This window comes from Lingula anatina, chromosome 10 (assembly GCF_051362555.1).
Source record: "Lingula anatina isolate TDL-2025a chromosome 10, LinAna3.0, whole genome shotgun sequence".
Taxonomy (NCBI): Eukaryota; Metazoa; Brachiopoda; class Lingulata; order Lingulida; family Lingulidae; genus Lingula; species Lingula anatina.
The window spans coordinates 238,433-261,768 of NC_141776.1; the positions used below are offsets into that span (position 1 = coordinate 238,433).

General features: G+C 36.3%; 3 protein-coding genes and 1 long non-coding RNA gene across 5 annotated transcripts; 2 read left to right on the forward strand and 2 right to left on the reverse strand.

The window, feature by feature from the left end:
* Window positions 1-669: 669 nt before the first annotated feature.
* Window positions 670-5,386, reverse strand: LOC106172659 (neuroligin-4, X-linked). Its single transcript, XM_013553454.3, has 2 exons — window positions 1,577-5,386; window positions 670-1,341 (listed from the first exon to the last, which is right to left on the reverse strand). Exons 1-2 carry the CDS (start codon window positions 3,181-3,183, stop codon window positions 1,143-1,145), a joined length of 1,806 nt encoding a protein of 601 aa, XP_013408908.2. The 5' UTR covers window positions 3,184-5,386; the 3' UTR covers window positions 670-1,142.
* A 1,110-nt stretch (window positions 5,387-6,496) lies between these two features.
* LOC106172660 (transcription initiation factor TFIID subunit 6) lies at window positions 6,497-17,055 on the reverse strand. Of its 2 annotated transcripts, none has more exons than XM_086997112.1 (13): window positions 16,908-17,055; window positions 16,358-16,607; window positions 16,024-16,110; window positions 15,671-15,824; window positions 15,066-15,283; window positions 14,618-14,683; window positions 14,006-14,083; window positions 13,681-13,782; window positions 13,098-13,222; window positions 9,611-9,743; window positions 8,995-9,120; window positions 8,466-8,636; window positions 6,497-7,585 (listed from the first exon to the last, which is right to left on the reverse strand). In XM_086997112.1, exons 2-13 carry the CDS (start codon window positions 16,517-16,519, stop codon window positions 7,253-7,255), a joined length of 1,755 nt encoding a protein of 584 aa, XP_086853238.1. In that variant the 5' UTR covers window positions 16,520-16,607; window positions 16,908-17,055; the 3' UTR covers window positions 6,497-7,252. The 2 variants fall into 2 exon arrangements, with proteins under 2 accessions (XP_086853238.1, XP_086853237.1); XM_086997111.1 differs by having other exon boundaries at window positions 6,497-7,588.
* Window positions 9,742-12,696, forward strand: LOC147759332 (uncharacterized). The gene is made up of 2 exons (XR_015331344.1): window positions 9,742-11,157; window positions 11,953-12,696. It is a non-coding gene; the product is annotated as an uncharacterized LOC147759332 (long non-coding RNA).
* Window position 17,056: 1 nt separating the features above from the next.
* Window positions 17,057-23,003, forward strand: LOC106172661 (uncharacterized). Its single transcript, XM_013553459.2, has 6 exons — window positions 17,057-17,211; window positions 17,853-17,996; window positions 18,420-18,528; window positions 20,195-20,265; window positions 20,664-20,747; window positions 21,042-23,003. The coding sequence occupies exons 2-6, from the start codon at window positions 17,855-17,857 to the stop codon at window positions 21,359-21,361; spliced, it is 726 nt and encodes a 241-aa protein (XP_013408913.1). The 5' UTR covers window positions 17,057-17,211; window positions 17,853-17,854; the 3' UTR covers window positions 21,362-23,003.
* Window positions 23,004-23,336: the final 333 nt, after the last annotated feature.

Consider the following 23,336-nt stretch of genomic DNA (forward strand, 5'->3'; position numbering starts at 1 on the left):
CGGGTTTTAGGGGGTATAGAAGTCATTTTCGGTACAAGTATAGCGATTAGCGATGTGACAGAGAGTCCCCCATGATATTCAACCCTATTTGACCCACTTACTAGTACGTCAGGCTTACCCTATCCTGCATAATTAAATGGAGGGTGGAATCTCTCTTACAAGGACCCTCAGTTTCCTCTCAGATGCCACATCAGATTTATATGCATTGTTAAGTTTTCGTAAGAGAGCGCAGCACGGTCTCTCAAGTTTAACTTCGACGTAAATGTGAGCTTTCATTTTCAAAACATGTAAAAAGTCTTTTCTCCAATGGACTTTCGTCTTGTAGAGGGCATATCTTCATTTTTTCATTTTTAAATCAAAATTAAATTATATGTACAAATGACACAAAACATCGTATCCTTGTGCCAACACTGGCCGAGCAGTGAATGTGATTTGTGGCCAAAATTAATTATTTTTTTACGCAGCAAATTATACTTGACAAGAAACCCCTAATAGCATATCTTTAATAAAATACCGGTGTTTTTAAAGAATCGCAGACTTTTTCATTTTGCAAATTAAGAATAGGCATCGCATAATATTAATGTTCTTTTTTCAGAAAACTTATAAAACTAAAAGATGAAATGCACAATGTATCGATTTTCTCTTTAGTTGAAAATCAAAATACGTATCTACATTGATATATCTTTTTCTTTTATTTCATTCATTTAATATAACATATATTATCATTGCCCAATGAAGTTTTTTTTTTTCACAAAGCTAGTCTTTTACAAACAAAATGATGAGTGTTAATCATTGAAGTTTTCGCAAGAGATAACATACACTTATTATTTTCACATGTACCTATAGTGAATGTGGACTTTTTTATTTCATTACCTATGTCAAAATAAACATTCATTTTAAAACTGAAGATAAACCTACAGGGCATTAAGCATTTTTCATCTTTATACAAAAGTTAATGTCAATTTTGTTCTCCTTCATTATATGAGTTACGAAGTGTACATACATAGTTTTATTTTCTTGTACGAAATAAATCGCATTCCATCATTTTGAATTATCTTTGGGCGGGAACATGTTTGATCGCAACTATGAGATATACTATTTTTTTTCTTTTTGTACTGCAAGATATACGTAAATTTTCTAATTTACAGTTCTGTCTTTTGTTTAATTGCTCGTTCTCTTTCTATTTCCTCAGGGATCGTAAACATCCACAGCTTCATCCTCTCTGGTAGTAAATTGTATCCCATCTCAGATTGTATGCCAATGTTGATGTAGCCTTTCTTGTCCTTGGTGAACTCCTCCCATGTTGCCACGCCCTCTAGGGGAAGTCCTTGATTTGGATTTCTGAAAAGAAAACGTACAAATTTGCTGTATTTATCATTATTATTATAAGAAACAAACAATACTTTGCGTGGGACATGTCTCAGAGGAAAACGTTTTCAGCTTTAAAGTAATTTTTTGTGATGCACTGCATCTTTTAAACACTTCTGAATTTAAATCAAATAAAAGCCGGGCAGTGGCCTAATATAGCACTTTCTCTACATGTATTATAAAAATAATTTTCAAAATATCAGTTTACCCTGTTTTGGCAAAGTTGGTCCAAAACGTCATCACAGTATTAGCAGCGATTTGGTCCTCCTCAGACCACTCAAATTCCACGCCCTCATTGACGATATTTGTTCCAAAGAGTAAAGGTAGTTCATCCCCGTGTGCGGCACACCTCGTCCAAGATGGGAGACTGAAGCCTATTAAGTAGTCAACGGCGTTTTTTCCACTCAATACGTGACTGACGAGGTAGGCATAGGTAGCGGATTTCTGGGTGTCAGTTTTTGATCTCAAGTGGGCCAGGGATGATTCTACAACATGCTGGTGGAAAATAGCATCAGAAAATAAATCTCGCATGGCGAGAGTATTTTCAATTGGGTCAGTTTTGTGTGTGTACATTTCATGAATATGCTTTTGCACCGTTTTTATACTATCTGGAAACATTGATTTCAGCACCGGAAGAACTAGATTTTTGTCAATTATCTCGGCTGGTATCCCGGATGTTATGTTGAACTCGAAAGCTTGTTGCAGCATGGCGGCAGAGTACAACATGAGGTTGCCTTCGTCAGCAAGAGATCCCACCATCCAATCGATTTTACTAAATGCCGCATCCATTTCTGGACTGGGTTTGGACTTGGAAACTGAAAAATAGTCCTTCATCCCATATGGAACAAAGTCTCCATCTTCTGTTGGAGCAAAAGCCATTTCAAACTCTACATCTTCTTTTGTAAGGTCTGGTTGCACTAACTCGCTAGTTTTATTCATCAGATCTTCTGCGGAAACCAGGCGGAGACAATTGACCAATTTCAGAGTGTCGGAAAGATCTTCGTTATCAGAAGTGTTACAATTGAGTTTGCGAGCCATTTTCTTAGTTGTAAGAAGAGGATTCCTCGATAACGCAAATCCGTTGCTAAATGTCGGCGGACTCTGGCTGATGGCACGTTTAACCAGCCCAATGTTATATTTAGTCACTGCCTGATGTTGTACACTAGAACCACCGGCAGATTCACCAAATATGGTAATACTTTCTGGGTCACCACCAAATGTTGAGATGTGTTCTTTGACCCATTTCAAGGCCTCGTGCTGATCCCACAGCCCAATGTTGCTTGGTGCATTTTCGTCCAGCGTTGTTAAAAACCCAAAAACAGTCAGTCTGTAGTTGATTGTGACGCATACAATATCACCATGCAGAGCCAATTCTTCGCAGGGGGTCGCCATACCCTGGCCGATCGCGTAGCCACCTCCGTGTATCCAGACCATCACCGCTTTAGGGGCATTATTTTCTGATACAGGGACGTACACATTAAGACTGAGGCAATCTTCTGACACATCAGTGTGTTGTAGCATGTCTGCCATCCCGGGAAATAGAATCTGCATACAAGATGGTCCGTACTCAGTAGCAGCTAGAGTACGCGTCCATGGCTTTTTGGGTACTGGCTTTCGGAAGCGGAGATGTCCAAGGGGAGGTTCTGCATATGGTACGCCCAGGTAGACATCTATCTCCTTTCCCTTCATCGTTTCTCTCTTTCCTTGAATTTTACCGAGCTTGGTTTCCAAAATCTCAGCATGGCTAGTTACGATCATAAAAAACACAGCTAAAATACACGAAGCCAGCAAAGAACGCTTAAGTGAGACACCCATTCTAGCAACGAGTTGTGACACCAACTTGGCCTTGTAAGTCTAGATAACCTACTTTAGTCTCTTGTCTTTCTATCGCTCAGGTGTAAGCTTGCTCTGGCACGAGTTGCTTTATAATCAGAAACTAGTAGGAAATCTGGGCAAAAATAGACGTCTAGTCATGAAACATTTCCCTTGCGCTGAAATAACGCTTCTATAAAAGATTATATTTTCTTTGGGTTCCCTTTTATGGTAAATATGCCGCAGCTTTCCCATATAGGACCAGCGCCCTATATATTGGCACCGTGATCGTGTGACAGGCAGAGTACATATATTGACCTTTATTGACAATTATTCAACATGACCCTAACAACAGTTTGTGGTTTGTGTACTGTTTATACATTAGCACATTCAGAAAACATCAGTCTCCTGTAATCCACGTTTCTACAATGATATGAACATTTGCTGATCCCTACTGTATGTATACACAAGTAAGCTGTCAGTATATGCTCTAAGATGACAAATGGAATACAAATTGGGATGCTGGGGCAGATGAAGTCACAAGACATACTCGTATAGCGGCAGAGACAAAGACATTAAATGGGGATATTTTAACAATTTTTTAAAATCGCCATAATGATTAAACATATACATACATACCTGTAGTTCAGCTACATATTTTTACTGAAAATCCTGTTCCTCGGGCCATGTAAGAGACGCGTTTTGATGTATAGACATCATTTTTGCTACTAGTATAGCGATTTGTAATGTGACAGGGAGTCCCCCATGACAGAGAGTCTGGTCCCCATTAATTTGCTTAGATCGCCCTAGTTTTGACCCACTAGTACGGCAGGTTTACCTATCCTGTATAATTTAATGTTGGGTGGACTCTCTGTTACACGGACCCTCAGTTTACCCTATCCTGTATAATTTAATGTTGGGTGAACTCTCTGTTACACGGACCCTCAGTTTACCCTATCCTGTATAATTTAATGTTGGGTGGACTCTCTGTTACACGGACCCTCAGTTTACCCTATCTTGTATAATTTAATGTTGGGTGGACTCTCTGTTACACGGACCCTCAGTTTACCCTATCCTGTATAATTTAATGTTGGGTGGACTCTCTGTTACACGGACCCTCAGTTTACCCTATCCTGTATAATTTAATGTTGGGTGGACTCTCTGTTACACGGACCCTCAGTTTACCCTATCCTGTATAATTTAATGTTGGGTGGACTCTCTGTTACACGGACCCTCAGTTTACCCTATCCTGTATAATTTAATGTTGGGTGGACTTTCTGTTACACGGACCCTCAGTTTCGTCTCAGATGCTTACATCAGATTTACGTTGATAAAGTAGCGCAACACGGTCTCTCGAATTTAACTTTGACTCAAATAAGAGTATTAATTGACAAAAACATGGGGTAACCTTAGTCCTTTCTTTAACGGGCTTTCATCTTGTAGAGGCCATATCACAAAAACAAAAGGCTTGATGAAAAACAGACATCGCAAAAGAAAAAACCTCTTCTCTGCCAAAATGTCATCCTCTTGACTGACACTACAGATGTAATTAACGCTCTGCCTGGCGTTGGGGGAGCACGAGGCAGTCTGTCCGTCACAAACTGTTTAAGCACCTTACATCTCAGTTATGGCTTAACCGTGTTTATTTACTTACGTCATTGCCAAGTCACTTTATCAAACAACTCACAGATACAGTTTATTTGAACTGGAACACTGCACTTTAAGAAAGATTCAAGTTAAAGCCAAACAGTAATTACTATATCTATACACACAACTGACCTCAGATAACATGAAAGCGTGTACACAAATACTCAAGTCGTCTGGCATAGGGGCCGTTACCAATGTACTTTGTCGATCTAGCTAATGCGCACCAACTCCGCGGGGACTCTCACTGAATGCAATCAGGTTAACAGATTCTCACACCACCTCTTTTTTTCAAGTTCTACTCAACATAAAGGGGGGGGGCGCGTTCGTGTTAGTCAGCTAGTAGTTAATCTCCTCACGCACGGACTCCCACATTTTCCCCATTTTTTGGCCGTAGACCACAAGTAGCAGCCCGTGCGTTCGGTTGGGACCTAGGCTTAAGTAGATAAACTCAGATTCAAGGATAGGACTTAAGATCACAATGAATCCTAATTATGCAATATCTTTACTGATTCAATTTAAATTCTATATATCTCTCATTAATCAACATTGACTTGATAGTGGGCTGTGACATGGGGCGATATTTCACTGTTATATACTCAGGGTGAAAAAGACGGGTTTGCATACCTTAAACTGAGACTCCCCCCCCCCCCCCCCCCCCCCCCGTAGGCCTTAAGACACCGATCTCGTAGGTCCTGGCTGAGTCATCCTTATCGTCTGGTTCCCCACCAAAGTCGAGCCAGATAACCTTGTTAGCCAAACATAATATTAAATGGTCTTATTTGGTTACAGTTAAAACGCTATGTACTTCGTACTCGAATGCATACGTACGTGACTTATTCTATAGACCAGAGACTAAAATCTGAACACTTTATTTGTAAATGAAAACGCCCCCCGCACCGCCCCTTTTCAAATCAAAATGTCGTATCCATCCCCCATCCCTTATCAATGGGAGAGAAAATGTCGACCAGTGCATTGCAGAATTTACCGTCTACCAAGGCCGCCGCTATTTTAATAATTATAATATTAAAATATGTGGACATTTTCTCTGAGGTCACAGTACGGAGGATAACCGTCAATTAAACCTGAGAAATATCTGTGAATATCCAGTGAAAAATCAATATTCGGCCCTGATGAAGGGCATGTAAACTTGGTGAAAAAATTAGATTGCATCCGGCTTCGACCCATCGAACTATTTAACGTTTGTTTCATGGGTCCTAGATTATGCCCTTTCTTCTTTTAGAAATAAATTCTTCACAGACGGTGGGTTGTCCACCCCCAAAACCCCCTCATAACGACACCCTGGAGCTATAGTGCATAAATCCCATTTATGAAAAGTTTGGATTCTATTTCAAATCAACTATTTATCGCGCTTTTCATTTCATTTTATCTTTAAACATACTGTATATAATATGTTCAGTTACTTTGTTAATAATTTTTCTGTAAATACCGGCACTTCAAATGAATGAAAAAATATTATGAATTCCTGTTGATTCTACAAATTTTCTCAATTAGAATCAATTTAAAACTTGGAAAATCTGTTTTTTGCATAAGTGAAGGGTACTACTATAACCAGCATCTCATTTTTAATAAACTGAAAGTGGATGATGCCAATCCTAAGAACATATTTCAATATCATAAAAGGTACACCATTAGAACAGAGAAATCACTGTAACCTTTACAAGTTTTATTTATATCTTACTTTCATTTTTTCTGCATGATCGTTAAGATGTAGAAAAATGAAGCATTAAATAAAGGCAAAGTTTGCCCCTTGCCTAAATGGCTTATTTATCAACAATCTGTCACTTTGTGAACTATAAAAAGAACTTTCTTCCCCACATCAGAGATTGATAACTACAAAAATAAGTTTCTAAAATTGTCTTCTTCATCTTTTACATTACATATCATTATAACTGCTTTAACATTGCATAAAAAATTGAAGTTTATATTAAAAAAACAAACAAATAAATAATTGAAGATAAATTATTACAGCTCCAGCAAAAAATGAAACCTTTTTCAATGTGCTTTAAACAGTTGTAAGTCTAGACTGATCATGCTTTTGTACTTCATCTGTTAATAAGACATGATTTTCAAACTCTATAATTCACTTTGCAACAGAAAATAATGACATTTCATTTTTTGACAATTATTTTCATCTCTCTGTGCCAGACTCAGGCACAAACAAATATGTTGGTGTTGCTGAACTAACTGTGGCAAACCTACTATTAGTACATTGGTCAGCACCAGGACTTTAACGCTGATCCTAACGACCTTCACCTGACCTTCCACTATCCTCGTACTCTCTCCAACTCCATAAAACATCCACATCTCCAGAAACCTGATTCTCTACAATTTCCCCTCTGACTTGTACCTCCATTACATATCAGCATCCTCATTGTCAACTTAAACACACAAATTCTCCTCACTGTCAAGTATTAGTATTATTATTATTCCCAGTGTTCTGTGATCCCGGCATCACTAAGAACTTGGGTGTAGAGGTACTAATGGTGGTAGCGCCAGCACTCTGAGTATTTGTCACCACCCTCACTACAGTCTGTGTGGGAGTGAAAGACCCTGAGACACTGGTCAATGTGGAGGAGCCCCCCTGGGTCAGGATCACATACTTCTGGGATGCCCCAGGGGTGGTTGGGGTCCCTGGGGTACGGTTGATAAGACTACTGGAGGTCTGGAAGGTCCTGGGGGTGGTAGGGGTGCGAGGCAGGCTGCTCCCCAGGGATGTCTGGACAAGAAGCTGTGGTTTCTGCTAAAAAAAAAAGAAAAAAAAAACATCACTTAATTTTTAAACATTTATGACACAAAGGATGTTACTGTGTGGCATTAGAAAATATGAGAAAGTTTTTTCTACCATTTTGGTATAGAATGATACTGAGACAGATCATGTGACAAGTTCAAAACAACCTGCTTCAGTCTAAATATTTCTGCTCCAAAAGGTGTCATGTCACACTTCTCTCATAAATATGTGATTTTTTCAATGAATTTCTTCACTTGAAAGCAGTCCTAGAAAACTAAAATGTGTTGGAGTAAAAGCAGACAAAAACTTATTTGTATTGGAGCAAAAATAAACCTACACTTTCTTCTCTTGGAGAGAAAACAGGTCTAAGTACCTACCTGTGTTAGTTTGACCATGGACCTTAACCTACCTGTGTTAGTGTGACCGTGGGCCTTAACCTACATGTGTTAGTGTGACCGTGGGCCTTAACCTACATGTGTTAGTGTGACCGTGGGCCTTAACCTACCTGTGTTAGTGTGACCGTGGGCCTTAACCTACATGTGTTAGTGTGACCGTGGGCCTTAACCTACATGTGTTAGTGTGACCGTGGGCCTTAACCTACCTGTGTTAGTGTGACCGTGGGCCTTAACCTACCTGTGTTAGTGTGACCGTGGGCCTTAACCTACCTGTGTTAGTGTGAAAGTGGACCTTAACCTACCTGTGTTAGTGTGACTGTGGACCTAGACTTACCTGTGTTAGTGTGACCGTGGGCCTAGACTTACCTGTGTTAGTGTGACCGTGGGCCTAGACTTACCTGTGTTAGTGTGACCGTGGGCCTAGACTTACCTGTGTTAGTGTGACCGTGGGCCTTAACCTACCTGTGTTAGTGTGACCGTGGGCCTAGACTTACCTGTGTTAGTGTGACCGTGGGCCTAGACTGACTGGAAGTGGTGGCTGGCTGTTGTCTTAACTTGGTGACACTCAGGTAAAGTAGGTTGCCTAGGAAACCATACTCTTCTTTATACTCTTCCACATTATCTGGTGGTTTTCTTATTGTCTTTAAAACTGGACTAACAAGTTTCTGAAAAGAGAAAATATAAATTGTTAAATTTTATGAGCTACTACAGTCAATTTTTAAGAGGTGCACAAAAAATAACACTCTCCTCTGTAAACAATAGTGAGTGTACACATATACTTAAATCTCTCTCTCTCTCTCTCTCTCTCTCTCTCTCTCTCTCTCTCTCTCTAAAAAGAAAACAGAAATAGTGGAGTAAATTTTAAAAAGGTACACAAAAATTAACAAGGGTAGTGAGTGTACACGTTTTCTTAAATCTCTCTCTCTCTAAGAAGAAATCACAGAAATAGTGGAGTCATTATATGTATATCAGTACCTGGACTTGTGAACAAAATATCAAGTTTTGATATGCCCCCCTACTCACCACCAGCTGTGTCTTGATATGGTCCCCAGAGATCCTGTCTACACTGTTCACTAGGGCACCCTCAGTGAGACTCTTGATTCTACCTCCCTCTATCTTCAACCTTGGAATTATGAATGCTTTGATAACCTGGAGTGTTAAAAACAAAACACCTGCAGTCTCTTTACTTATGTATGATAAAAATTACAAATGATAGTGACCTATTTCACACCAGCAATTCAACAAGAAATATATTTTAATGTTAGACTGGGTCCCCATCCCTAAATGGATTTAACAGGATTGGTCCATTTCCACAGGGTCCCTTGCTAAATTGCTCTCAGCTCAAGCGGCTTAGATGTCTGGAAGGCCAACTAAAGCTGCTTAACAATAGTTTATTACCCCTATCAGACTAAGCAGGCATGACAGACATCTAGGCCGCCCAAGTTAATTGCTATTAAACGAGAGATAGTTTGATCTATAGTTAGTATGATAGTCTCTGGGAATGGTCTCTTAGCAGTTGCTGAAGAATGGTTCTAAACACAGTACATATGATATCTATAGTCACATCAAAGTAAGTCGAATGAATAAACTTTTCAAACTACAAGCAAAAGTATCTTGCACCAAATAAGGCTGGTCTCACCTCAGGTCCCAGTTCAGCCAGTCCAGATATGGCCCCGTAATGTGAGGCGAGTGGGGCCTTCTCATTCTGCAGGGTAGCACTCAACATCTTAGTAATGCGGGTCTGGATGCCATTAGTACTGGTACTAAAGTTTCTACAAACATTTAACAACTAATAAGTTACTATCACAATGATAATGTCATATAGTATGTGTATTTGTATCAGAAATGCTTGACTTAATATATGCAGAACATTAATTCAACTGTGATTTTATTCATGTTCATTTTTCAGTATACAAAACTGACGATCTTATAATAATTCATTATTTTGTAAAAAGATGAAAAATATAAAATAATAAAATCAAGTAACTTAACCACAGCTAAACAAGAATAATAATAACCAAAAAAGATAAACTACAAATAGGATAAAAACTTTATATGTTTATCTATAAAAAATAATCATGCCAAGGATATTTCATCAATTTACTTTAACCCAGGTTTCTTCAATGTATTAACATTCCATAATCATCATCATTATTATTATTATTATTATTATTATTATTACAGTCATTCTTTGCTAGTGGTGCACTGCGGGGGGACCATAACAAGAATGTAATTTAAATTTAGATAGCCGACCAAATTCTCATGACATCGTTGTGTATGTTTCAATAACAAATCAAAGAAGCTGCATGAGCAAGGAGGATGTTGTTATAAAAGCAAAAAAAGAGAAAAAGCAGAAAATATATCGAAATTACCCTCAAAATGGCGTCCTTTTTTGTGGAATTTCGACCCTACCTCTATTTAGGAACAGTTTGTTTAGGGTTTGAATGAATTATTGAAGCAGGGAATACACCTACTGCAAGAAGATATAATAAACAGAATGTGCAAATGGTTATTTAAATAAAAATTTATTTGAAGTCACTGAAAAATGATCACAAAATTAGCTTAACTTACGATACATGCGGTGTCCCACCCCGATGAAAATTTCATCTAATCCTATCTTTCCGTATTAAAACTGTTAAATCGTCCAAAGTAGTATGTCGGTTAGTTTGTGTCACGAAATCCATGATAATATCAGTTTTCTTAAGAATTTCACATTTATTGCTCAGCAAGGTCGATTTTTCTTCACCGCGTCCCAATATAACGTTCGCAACGCTGAAACTTCAGAGATCGATTCTTATCAGACGACTTTAAAATGCCGCGTGAAAATTATACATCGATAGCGATCTTCTTCCATACTCACTAACTGATGACGTCTTACACACGAATGGCTTCTTTTGCACACTAAAAAAACCAGCTCAAACTGGCGGGTGGCCCATTCTGATAACACGTCACGCAATGACGCTGTCGAGATAGGATGCAGGGCACAGGTGTAATTCCCTCGATTTAACCGTCACAGGATTGTTTATTGGGATCTTCTTTGTATGAAGGTGAGAAATAATGAGTTTCGTTTCATTTTTCTTCAATTGTTTCAACATATTTGTGTACCGATTGATTTTTACCATTCTATAAGTAGGGTGACTTCGTCTGAACTTTCGTTTTGCGTCTGTGTCACATGGGGGACTAAAGGTCGGGGTCTGCCATATAGATAAACGTCCCAATAAAATATTCGCCCCGATAGATACGTCTCTATATATACACGTCTCAATAGATGTACGTCTCGTTAAATTTATGTTCCGATAGATCCACCAACAGATTCCTATAAACCCACGTATCTTTAGATCCAGGTACCGCTAGATCCATCTATCTGACATCGTAATCGGCTAAAAGGCCCATATCAACTTGCGTTGTGAAATTTAGAACACATTTTTATGTTCTTTTTTTGTTTTGTTTTGTTTAGAACACATTTACATGTAAATTCAGAACACTTTTTACGTGTTCGAATGTTGCATTTTGAGAACGCTTTAAACAGTGTTCTGACGCTAGAACAGTAATTAAGCGTTGTGAAATATAGAACACACTTTTGTTCTTTTTATGTTCTTTCACCGAGTATTGTGTGAAAACGATCTAGTAGAATAATATATTGCTGACTGCGTACTGCCGTTTTAAAGAAGTGCATTTTATGTACTGAGTAGTATACCAACCATTTCGAGCAATAGTGTAGGCCTACCTGTAATGGATCTATCGGTATTTGGATCTAAAAATACGTGGATCTATAGGTATGCGGATTTAAAGGACGTGGGTTTATGAGGACGTCATATCTATAGGAACGCAAATATATAGGACAGCAGAAAAAATCGGATCTATCGGTATTTAAATCTAAAAAGACGTTTTTTCCGTTTTTCCTTTATGTATCTATCGGTAACGGGAGTATAGAGACGTGTAATATTTTGGGACTAAATTTTATCCGTACGTACCCTAAAGGTCATATTGAACATGGTGACGCGGTGATACCGTATTCATGTTCTCTTGTTCTCGAAAACTCAATCATCGAAATTGAATTACTTTTTTTTTAGTTTTGTCTTAAATTAAGCTGCTACACTGTATTCCGTGCGTTTAAAATTTAACCGTCTGTAAAAACAGCAATAATGGATTACTAGCAACACTTACGTTACGCAATGAAGCACCGAAAATGGGTGAAGAAAATGTGTCTCAGTAATGCGTGTTTGCCACTCATAATGCACTGTACTTTGTTTGAATAAGCAATAAACTATTTGTGATCTTAGGTTATCCATTGTTCGTTATCAGAGTTAACAGATTCTTTGTGTGATTTTTTTTCAGAATCCCAAGAGTGGATGCCTTAGTGAGCACAGAACAGATATCACCATTGGTCTACATATGTCAGGAAGAATGTTATAATTATGAACTTTGTGTTACACTGAACTTCATTTTGTTAAATTTTGTATTTAACTGAACTTTATTGTGTTAAAATAATAATAAAAAAATAATATTTCTGATAAAAAACTACAATCTGGAACATTCTTTAGATCAACTTTGTTCAGTGTGTGTCCCATATGACAGAGTTACAGTAAATAAAATATGTGCATTATTCCTCTGTGTTTGTCAATTCCATTTTAAAAGCATGTGAAAGTGGTGTGCCCCTCATGAATGAAGTGTGTATGGATAATAGCAAAAATATTGTTATTATTTACATGATTATAAAAAGTTTTTGTACCCGCGTCAATAACGTTACCGTGACCCACATATTCACCATTTTTATTAATTATGAAATGTGGATTAAATTCTTCAAAACCAGTTTTGAAGCATTGAGACAACACCCCCTTATGATTTAAACTAAAACTGAAAACATTCCATTAGACTTTCATTAGTTTGTGCAAAATATATTACCCAGGGTAACGCGTCTTGGATTTGGTGGGTATAGCTGTTCAACTCTCCTGTGTGCCCTAAAAAGGGCAGCTGCTGTTTCCCTTTTTATGAAATGATAAACTGTGATGGTGTAGCTATCACATCGCAAAATTACAGCTTCCCAGAGAAAGTTTGAAATTTTTGGTCAAATTCAACATTTTGTAACCACTAGCAAAGAATGACAGATTATTATTATAACTTACTTGCATGTCTGAGCTATCAATCTGGCAGCAAAGTCTCTGAGAGCCCAGTGGTTGTCTACATCTGGACGCATACACAGCTGTTTACTGACCACACATGTCAGAACTGCTGGGATCAGCTCATGTAACTGGAAAGTATGGACATAAATTAGAGATAGAAGAGAGAGAGAGAGGTGGACATGGACTTCACAGCATGTATTAAGTATGTATTAACAGCAAAGTGTGTAGGGCAAATATGGTACAATTCTTCCCAGCAGTAAAGTGGCTGCATACATAACTGTTTACTGATAACACAGATAAAACCATGTTAAAATGGGTTTGTTGAAATAGAAAGCAGTCTCATAAAGTAGAGGTACAGAGAGGTGGAGGGGATCCTCTGTATCTTGTACCACCTGCTTAGTATGCGGGACCAATAGTTATGCAGAGTCCATTATACATTGTAAATTTACAGTGATGAAACATGGCATGACAATCTTTTCTATTTATGCTCTCTGCTTAATTCAATCAACAGCAACTCCAAAATAATAGGTTATTTTACAGAGTAACCAGACTAAAAAAACCTTAAAACTTCAGATTTGAAACTTACATATTTTTCCAGGTACAAGTTGTGGTTGTCCATGAGAGATTTCACCATTCTCATCAGGTAGATAAGGAGGGCCAGGTTATTCTGGACCACGTTTACTTTCACCTGTGGAATACAAAGATATACTGAGCATCATAAACACCCAAGGTCAGAAAATAAGTACAATCTGCTTGATATTCATTTCAAATTTGACCCAGATGGCTCGTTTCCACTGATTACAAGTATTTAAATGTGGTAACAATAACTTACATTAACCTGTTTCAATTTAATCTGTAGCTTTAATTAATTATGACTGTCACAAAGTGATGTAAAGCTAAACTGTACTCACTCCCTCTGAGATAAAAGCACTAAATCTTGGTAACATTTGGTGTAGACCGGGGTCGGTGGCTAGGCTGGTTAAGGCTTCCTGGAAAAAGAGAGATCTTTTTACACAAAAGCTGTATTCAGCAACAGGTGCTACCATTTAAATAGTTGTTTTTTCTTACATTTTGACAAAAGATCATAAAACCTTGCAGAAAAATTAATGAAAAGCTCAAAATAAGATACTGCTGGTTTCAAAGACAGAAATGTCTCTCTCAGTATAGTGGAGCAGCTCCATGGTTTGAGTATCACTTTTTTCTTCTTTTCTATTTATACTCTTTTTTTTTTTTTTTTTGGACAAAATAACAAACAAATAAAAGTTCAAAATGTATTAATAGGACCAAATGATACCCTGAGCTTCAGATAAAATGCATGCTACTTAGAAATTTCCTGTAACAATAAATGCTGAGCATCCAGTGATTCAAGTTTCATGATTAAAATAGAATGACACCTGACACAGTTAACAGCCTCATTCAGTAGTTGTATTTGATGCAGTAAACTTCAGTCAAATACCCCTGAACTTCAGATTCAACAAACAGGCATGTATGGATCAGCTATAAAACAAACTAATACCACTTACAGATCTTCTAGTTTCGTCTGCTCCTACACACGCCTCGGTGATCTCCTTGTAGTAAAGTTGTTGCTCCTAAAACATGAATATTATATCACTTCAGTTAGCTTTCAGTTATCAAAATAAACAGCATAATAATGCAAGTCATCCTAATTTCAATCTTCTATATCTCTAAAGAAAGTTCACTCTCATGTTTCATTAAGAAAAGTCAATGTATTCCATGCTATTGCAAATATTTTGTTATTTATTTTTGAGTAAATATGGAATGTTACCACAGAGAACTCATACAGTGTCCAAACTTTTCCTTTTAACACATAAGTATTCACCTCTTGATTACATTTAAACAAACAGTGCAAAATTGAGAAACATTTAAATACAATTTTACAAGCAGACTTATATACACATACAAAAAAATTAATAAAATGAATAAATAAATAAAAAAAACATGGTGTCTCACCACAGACAGTTCATGTGTTGCGTGTTGTTTCATCTTCACCAGATCTTTGGCTTTATGTTTGGCCCGCGCTATTTCCGCCAGAGGTTTTGGTTTCTGAAGTTTATCATTGGACGCCTTAATACTGGGGTCGATACTCTCCAGCTTCTGGAGGTCTTTAGAAACAGGAGGAGGGTTCTCTGGAATGGCCGGCTGTTCACCCTCTATACAAAGCCAATGAGCTGAAAATAAATAAATAAATAAATACACAGATAAATAAAATAAAAAATAATAATCAATACAGTAGACGTGTGTACGAGTTATGAGACTACTGGAAATAAAGTATCAAATCTTTGCTTCATTCATATAAAATCAATGGTCCCTGATTGAACTGAAGTTTTTTTTTTTTAACAATATGTACTATGTTACACTGTGTTTTTAACATGTGCATATTTCAAACTTTCTCAACAGTCTCAGGTATATATTCAACTCAAGCCAAAAAATAAAATTATGTGGTTCATCCCACGCACACTTTTTTTTTTTTGCTTGTGCAGCATTTTTAACTCTTCTAAACTTTTCCAGACTAATTCAGTATATAGTTCTTGGTAAACTAGATTATTTCTGTTCACCTTTTAAAGAGACTTCAAGAGGGATCTTGGGCAGAGCACCATTAATGAGGTCCTGGAGATCCAACTCCTTCTCCTCCTGGAAGAACACCTCTCTGCCGCCACCGCTGGCGTGACGAAAGGGCACAAAGTCTGGCGCATTAAACCCATACAATGGCTAGAAATACAACATCACAATAACTGATTAATATTGAAACACTTTATTTTATATGCTGCAGTAACTAAATGTATGTATCACTGTGTGAAGAATTTCATGGTGATGTATCAGCATTTCCCAGATTCTCTAATAAAGGATTATAAACAATGAAGCAACATCTATTTAATATATATAAAACTGACATTCATTCTAAACCCACCTCTACATTCTGAATTTTGAAGGCATTGTCAATGTCAGCGGGTGACAGCTTTCTTCTTTTACCATGCTGCATTAATTTGACAGCTTCCTGAAAGATGGAATATATGTCTACATCAGAAAGACAGCCAACCTGTCTCAAACCCCACCAAATGCCAGTGAAACTAAAACTGATGTAAAATTGTGTAAAAGTTTGGTTACTTTTACTTTTAAATTTTTATATATCCTCTTGTTCTGCTTTTGGAAGAGCAAACTTATTTACATATATTTGACATACATTTCATTAGCTAAGTAAACATCAATACTGTTATTATTTTCACCATCATTATCATCACAACCTGTATAGTCATCTTGAGTCGGTAAGTAACATCCTCTGCCAGATGTAAAGAAGCCTCATCCTGCAGTCCTGAAACTCCAACAGATTCTGCAATGGCTTTCATCGACTCATGGGACAAGATACTGTGTTTCTTGGCACTCCGAACCTTTGCAGGGTCTGCCATGCTGTCTGTCTTCAGTTCCCAACCTTGTTTTCTAATTCATGATATTTTTTATCAATTTGGTGTCGCGTAACGCCTCTTCATGCGATGTCTGAAATTTAAGCATTTTATTTTATTCGAAAAAACTGATTTAACTTTTAAAGATTAACATCCAACTTTCACAAAGAAACTATTAGAAAAGTTCAGCAATCTAAAATGTGCTAAGAAACACTTATTTCAACGTTTTAATTCTTAATGTTACGGACAAATCGTTCATCAAATGAAAAGTACGTTTTTACTCATTAATTGTAAAATGTAATTTGTTCATTGATCACAGACTTTTGCGTCAATTTGCAATAAATAAAAAGTTTGAAATGCAACCAAAACTTGCTGACAAGGAGAAGCATATTACCTTATTTCTCATGCACAGAGTGATTCTGTATTTCCTCGCGAAATTAATGTATATGCTCAAAACATTTCACCTCCAAAACTGATTAAACCCGTTGTATTCATTCAGTGTCCACCATAGCTATCCCAGACACCCTCAAATGACGCGAGATTTCTTGTGTTGCTCAGAGGGACGAGATCGTGACGTCATGTAAACAACATGGAGGACCGTGTGTGATTGTATATAATTGTAGCAATACAAACACCGATACAATTTGAAGAACAAACAAAGAACATCTCAAACTGAAAGCAATATTTATTCAACTCAGGTGCGTACTTATTTTCACTTTTATTTACACGAATTGTTACCTGATCTTAACTTAGGCAAATAAAAAATACAGATGATACAGGTACAGCAGTACGTAAGTTAATTGTCTAACTACCGGTACAGACAGGTGCCCGGTCTGATGTTCATAATATGGCTGATGTAAAGTAGTATTATGGACGGTAATTTTACAAGCAAAAGTATCAGACGGAATATTACAGACTTGAGAAGCGTACTTACTTTTGTAAGACAAATGGAGACTATATATTCACCTTGGGCATTGTGCTTGCTGCAGTATTTTTTTGTCGTACATGTACATGTGCATGTGCGTCCCACCAACATACATGTGTATATATGTAGAACTACACTGTGTACCACAGCTACTTTTCCAAAATTTGGATAAAGTTCCTCTTAGATATACCGAGTATATATTCTACTGATGAGTGCCACATAAAATTATAATTTGTCATAATTAATTTTGAAAGGGAGTGAACAATTTATACACTATGATTTGGTTCGTTCCTTCACACATACTCAATTTTTTTAAAATTCTGCTGTTCTGCTTTTAATCTTTCAGTGCAGTTTTAAAAAATACCATACATGAAATATGTTTCAATAAATATAAATTCCTCACATATTTTACAGGAATGGTTCTCCACAGTAATATCAATGTAAACCAGAGAGTGGAGGTGAAGAGAAATGGCAGTATCTACACTGGCATGGTGAGGTACAAGGGTCCTCTGGTTACCCAGGCAGGAGACTGGGTGGGAGTAGCCCTGGATGAGCCTGGTAAGAATATAGCTTGATATTCCCATGTTTACAGTGTAAGACCGCATTCACAACAAGTTGAGCCATGGCTCTACAAATCAAGGAACGAAATATGGCGGACGTACATGAAAGAAAAACCGCCTAATCTTTTAATACTCTCTCCGCCTCTCACACACCTCCCCACACGTCGTCCCTGCGGGGGTACAGTCTTTAAATCTCGGCTCCATTGGGACGACACTGTAATTCAGTTTCATTTCATTGTATGTATACTATAGTAGTACCTGTGAAGTACAACATTTTTTATCAGTAGATTCTGGTGCATAAGTTGTAATTGAATATTGTCATATTGTAATACATGTAAGTCCTTGTTATGATTTCAGCATGATCTCTTTTTCTGTATTATTTTGTCACTTGGGTTAATTCAGATTTGATTTTCATTTTCAGTTGGGACCCACGACGGGTTGTTCAAGGGAAGGAGGTATTTCTCCTGCAAAGACGGACATGGTATTTTTACTAGAGCTCAACAGATAAGGTTTATCCCCTTGACAAGATGGTAATAATAATAATAATAATAATAATAATAATAATAATAATAGTAACAATAAATAAGGTAAAATCAACAATATACATGTATATTAATATTTAAGAGAGAGATTATTATAAATTAAAAAGATTAGGAATATACATGATCAAGGGAAAAATGATATAAACACAGATTCTAATTGGTAAATTGCATTGTAATTACTTTGTTTTTATTCACAAAATTAATTTCTGTACAATTGGGTGTGGAGTACATTCATTAAAGATATTTGATTTATAAAAGGAAACATATACACTGGCCAATTATATTGCCTGTGAACTATGGCAAATATTGGCAGATCAGTTTGTTTATTTTGTTCACCTTTTTGTTGTCTTGTAAACTAATTGGATACTCAGGGCAGTCTTGATATATTGATGTTGTTCCAGTTCATTAACACTATTGAAAACATCCAGAGAAGTCTGCTCCTCTGTAATTATATCTTTTGATTTGCTTCTTTTGATTTAATTCCACTTAATCAATACCAGCCATTCTTGGCTAATTATGACTATACGCAATCAATATCCCTGTCAAAGATTTTGATTTGAATTGTCAAATAAAATCTGCATTTCTTCTGTTAACCCCTATATTCCAAAAACCTTTTTTTCTAGTTTTGGTTTCCATGCTTTGAAAATCAGTGGCAGATCCAAATTTTTGTAAGGGGAGAAGTCACAAGGATGCAATATTTGACTTGTTTTGGACAAGTAGACTATGAGATGTAGTGCACAGGCATAGGAAAATGACTTGCCTTTCCCCTATTGTGATCAATCATTATTCTATTGTTGGGAGAGGTCAAAGGGAGGGGGGGGGGACTTAATGAGGGGCACCTGCAGCTAGCCCCTACACACGTACACACACACACAATTTTACCTGCAGAAAAATTTAACATATAGATATAGACAATTAATTTGTAAATTTAGAACTTCATCCCATTCTTTAAGAATAGAGAAGGGTAGATATAGTAATATCCCTCGTAACCAAAGAATTTGTCAGTATTGCTCAAATGATAATGTTGTGGAAGATGAGTATCATTTTATTTTGATATGTAAATTGTACTCTGACTTTAGAAGAGTTTATATCAAACAGTATTACTGGCGAAGGCCATCTACTTTCAAACTAGTACAGTTATTAAGTACACATAATGTTGCTGACCTAAGAAATTTAGCTAGATTCCTGTGTGCTGCCTCTAAGCTTAGAGAGGACACTATAAGTTTTTGAGTTGATCCAACAATATTTGTTTATTGGTATACTATATAATTACTATATAATACTAGCCTTATAAAGAAAAGTCACACTGCAATTTTTTTTTTTTAAAGATATATAAGTCTGTCCATCCACCACTTTTTTAGGTACTCCAATATGTCAACAGTGGTTGCCACCTCCACCTACCACAAATGTTATACTTTCTATGGTTATATGCCTATGTCAAGTTGATTTGGCAATAAACTATACTATACACACACACACACACACACACACACACACACACATTTGTTTTCCTGCTGAAGGTTATTTTTTATGCAGCAAATAGCCATAGCTGATATTGACATACTGTTTTTATTTACTTGCAGCCTGTACAATAAATACTACTGTGTCAGCAGGAAATCATATGTTGATATATACTGTTTTTATTTACTTGCAGCCTGTACAATAAATACTACTGTGTCAGCAGGAAGTCATATGTTGATGAAACATTATTTGGCAATACATCAAGTAAGTAATTTTTTATCAAATTTATTCTTGTATATTGATTTATTATTAAAATTTACTAAGAATTTTGTTTTTCATTAAATGTGTTTGGAAGAATGAATATGTTATAATAGTAAACCGTGAGTAAGTGCATTTCATTTTATGTCACATAAGTTTTATTATTAGTGGTTATTACTTTGGATTGTGTTAGTTGTGCCATATTCATCAATTGTTCCTGATTGTGACAAGAGCACATACAAGCAATACTCCATGTGAGCCTTCATATCTGTTAGAATTGTGACAAAACCACATTTATACACTTCTCCATGTGAGACTTAATTCATATTTGTAAAGTTGTCGTATATTCTGATATTATTATTCTTAAAAATGCCAAACATGTATTTATTTTTTGACAATTTCAGAACCAGAGCCAGATGACAGGCCATATGACCCCATTTCTATCTCAGGTGACTACACTAGGAGAGCCAAGTCTGCTTTCTTTGACAGTAAGTTCAATATTTTTAATTTAAAAGAAATCATGTTTAAAATAAACAATTAATTAAGTTCAACTATCAAATATACAATAGAAGATAGACTTCATGCTTAACATTTGACTCAGCTGAAGTTTTACATATTCATGAAAAAAAATAGCCACATCAATCAGACTTAGTAATTTTATTTTGAACTGAAAACTGAGAACACTTTTGTTATGAAAATAACTTCAGCTGTTGTCCACTGTCACTTTAAAGCCTTCACAAGTTAATATGATAACTTTTAATGGCTGTCTGTTTTCTCCCCAGGTGAAGACATGTACGCCAGACCAAAGAGCTACCATTTGAGTCACAGAGTTAGTAACCGTATCCCTGCAGCCACCATGACACGCCCCTACACCTCCATGTCTCAATATTCCTACTACAGTACACCTATCAGCTCAGAATATGCTCTCGACAGAGACTCCTTTATCTCTAGTCCATCTATCCCAAAGATTCACATGCCACATTCAGCTTTAAAGAGACAAGTTTCGCGAGGATGGGAGAATTCTCATTACGTGAGAGAGATGTCAGTGGCCAGTGGTAGAGATTCTGCTAAACTGCTTCAGTGGAATGATATCTCTGCATAGGTCATAATTATTTAGCTTTACACCAGTTTAATACATTTTGTCACTTAATTATATCATAATATTTATATTCATGATTCACTTACTGTGAGCTCAATTGTGTGAAATAATTTGACCTATTCATAGTACTGCGGTACATGTACAATGTATGTAGGAGGTAAATGTCTGTTCTGTCCATTGACATCTTCACAAAACCTGTAGAGATGATTTAACTATGACTGTTATGATAATGATAATTGGAAATAAGGTCAAGTTGACATATGTTATATTAAAAAAATATGCATGTCAATGGCCATTTTTGGTCAACATATGTTTAGAAGAAAAATTAAATAATTTATTTTTATAATGATTAGTTAATGAGCTGAATTTTAACTCTTTCAGTACATGTAGCTTTACAACATCTTCTAAGAGATGAAAAATTAAAATCATATTTGTTTTTTGTGTACATTTTTTTTTTCATCTTCACATCTTTTTTTGTCTTTTTCATCATAATTATGTTACTTCAATGTCAGTTATAGCAAAAGGTTGAACACCACTTACAAGTATTTTATTTTGCTTGTTAAGTTCAACAAATTGCTTCAAAGTAGATTATGTTTTTACTAATTTCAAGACCTAAGTGGTCCAATAGATATAATACAAATATTTTAAAGTCATTGTTTGTTTAGATTTTTAAATGTGGATCACATTATCTTTGATGAAGTTCATTTATTAACTGATGTAATTATATGTACAGTGCTAGTAATTAGCAATGCAAAGAAAAATGTAGTGTTGGAAACTGTTTGAGAATTTAATCACTAAAAATGTAATGTTTTATTTATAAAAAGATCAAAGCCTTGGAAGGTGGCTTGCCTAGTTTACTAACCATTGGCCTCAGTAGCAATAAAAGCCAAAGACTTGCGCTTAGCAGGACACATAATATGCAATTGACCAGTTTTATGCCTCCAGTTATTTGAAAATAAAAGAGAAAAGTAATGGATGGGTGTTTTATTCCTTTGCTATGATTATGATTATGATAAAAAGGACCCCCATGTATGTAGAGTTATGAATGAGAACAAAGTCAATATCACACGTTTTATTCTAACTTTCGTATAAAGTTAAAATTTAACTAGGCGCGTTAAAGATATCACAAATTCTATAAATATGTTGTCTAATTGCAGGACTCAATACTGAACACACTGCATATAGGCCATAAGGGCTTAAGTGCATGGCATGGTATGTAAAAGTACATATTTATAACATGCATTAATTATGTATAGTACCGGTGTGGCAGGAGTGCACGCCCTAGTAACGCAAGTCCGCCCGGACACTAAGTCCTGGGAATGCAAGTCCTAGGGCACGCATTGCTAGGAATGGAAGTCCTAGGACATACGTTACTAGGATTCAATGTTCGTAGGACGAAGACTCCCAAGTAATGCAAGTCCTGATGAGACGTGCGTTCCTAACATTTTAGTAACGCATGTCCTGTATGGTTAACAGCGAGAAATTACATGAATTAATGGAGGTAGATATATACTAGTCTTAAAGATATAATAAACATTTACTTTATTTCATTAAAATGGCATTTTATTTTTAATATTTTACGAGGTTTTTATTTTCCGATAGGCAGTTTATATGCATTTTAATAAAGTAACAAAAACAACACGGATTCCATAGTTTTTGCCTCATTTATTTTGTTATGTGTACTTTTCTTCTGGGAAACGCAAATTTTTACATGTGTTAATACATCATTTTGGCGTACTCCTCCCTCAGTGCACAATATGTATGAACATGTTTTTTCCCGATATTTTTTTAACAGTATAAGGTACCATCCAAGGCATCTCTTCTTTTCCCCCTTTGCGATATATGTACATTATTTCATGTCCTTTTCTACTGGGGGCGTACCTTTTGTGTTTTGGCGCTTTGACGCTTAAAAAAAAAACACAAAAAAATTGTAAGTGTAATGATCAAGGAACACAAATTAGGCATTAAAAACACCGAT

Coding starts and splice junctions, on each gene's coding strand:
- LOC106172659 (XM_013553454.3), bottom strand. CDS start 3,183: ATGGGTGTCTCACTTAAGCGTTCTTTGCTGGCTTCGTGTATTTTAGCT. Junction 1,342..1,576: donor ACCAACTTTGCCAAAACAGG/GTAAACTGATAT, acceptor TTTTCTTTTCAG/AAATCCAAATCAAGGACTTC.
- LOC106172660 (XM_086997111.1), bottom strand. CDS start 16,519: ATGGCAGACCCTGCAAAGGTTCGGAGTGCCAAGAAACACAGTATCTTG. Junction 14,684..15,065: donor CAACACATGAACTGTCTGTG/GTGAGACACCAT, acceptor TTCATGTTTTAG/GAGCAACAACTTTACTACAA. Junction 9,121..9,610: donor TGGCTGAACTGGGACCTGAG/GTGAGACCAGCC, acceptor TTAACACTCCAG/GTTATCAAAGCATTCATAAT.
- LOC106172661 (XM_013553459.2), top strand. CDS start 17,855: ATGGTTCTCCACAGTAATATCAATGTAAACCAGAGAGTGGAGGTGAAG. Junction 20,266..20,663: donor ATTATTTGGCAATACATCAA/GTAAGTAATTTT, acceptor TGACAATTTCAG/AACCAGAGCCAGATGACAGG. Junction 20,748..21,041: donor CAAGTCTGCTTTCTTTGACA/GTAAGTTCAATA, acceptor TTTTCTCCCCAG/GTGAAGACATGTACGCCAGA.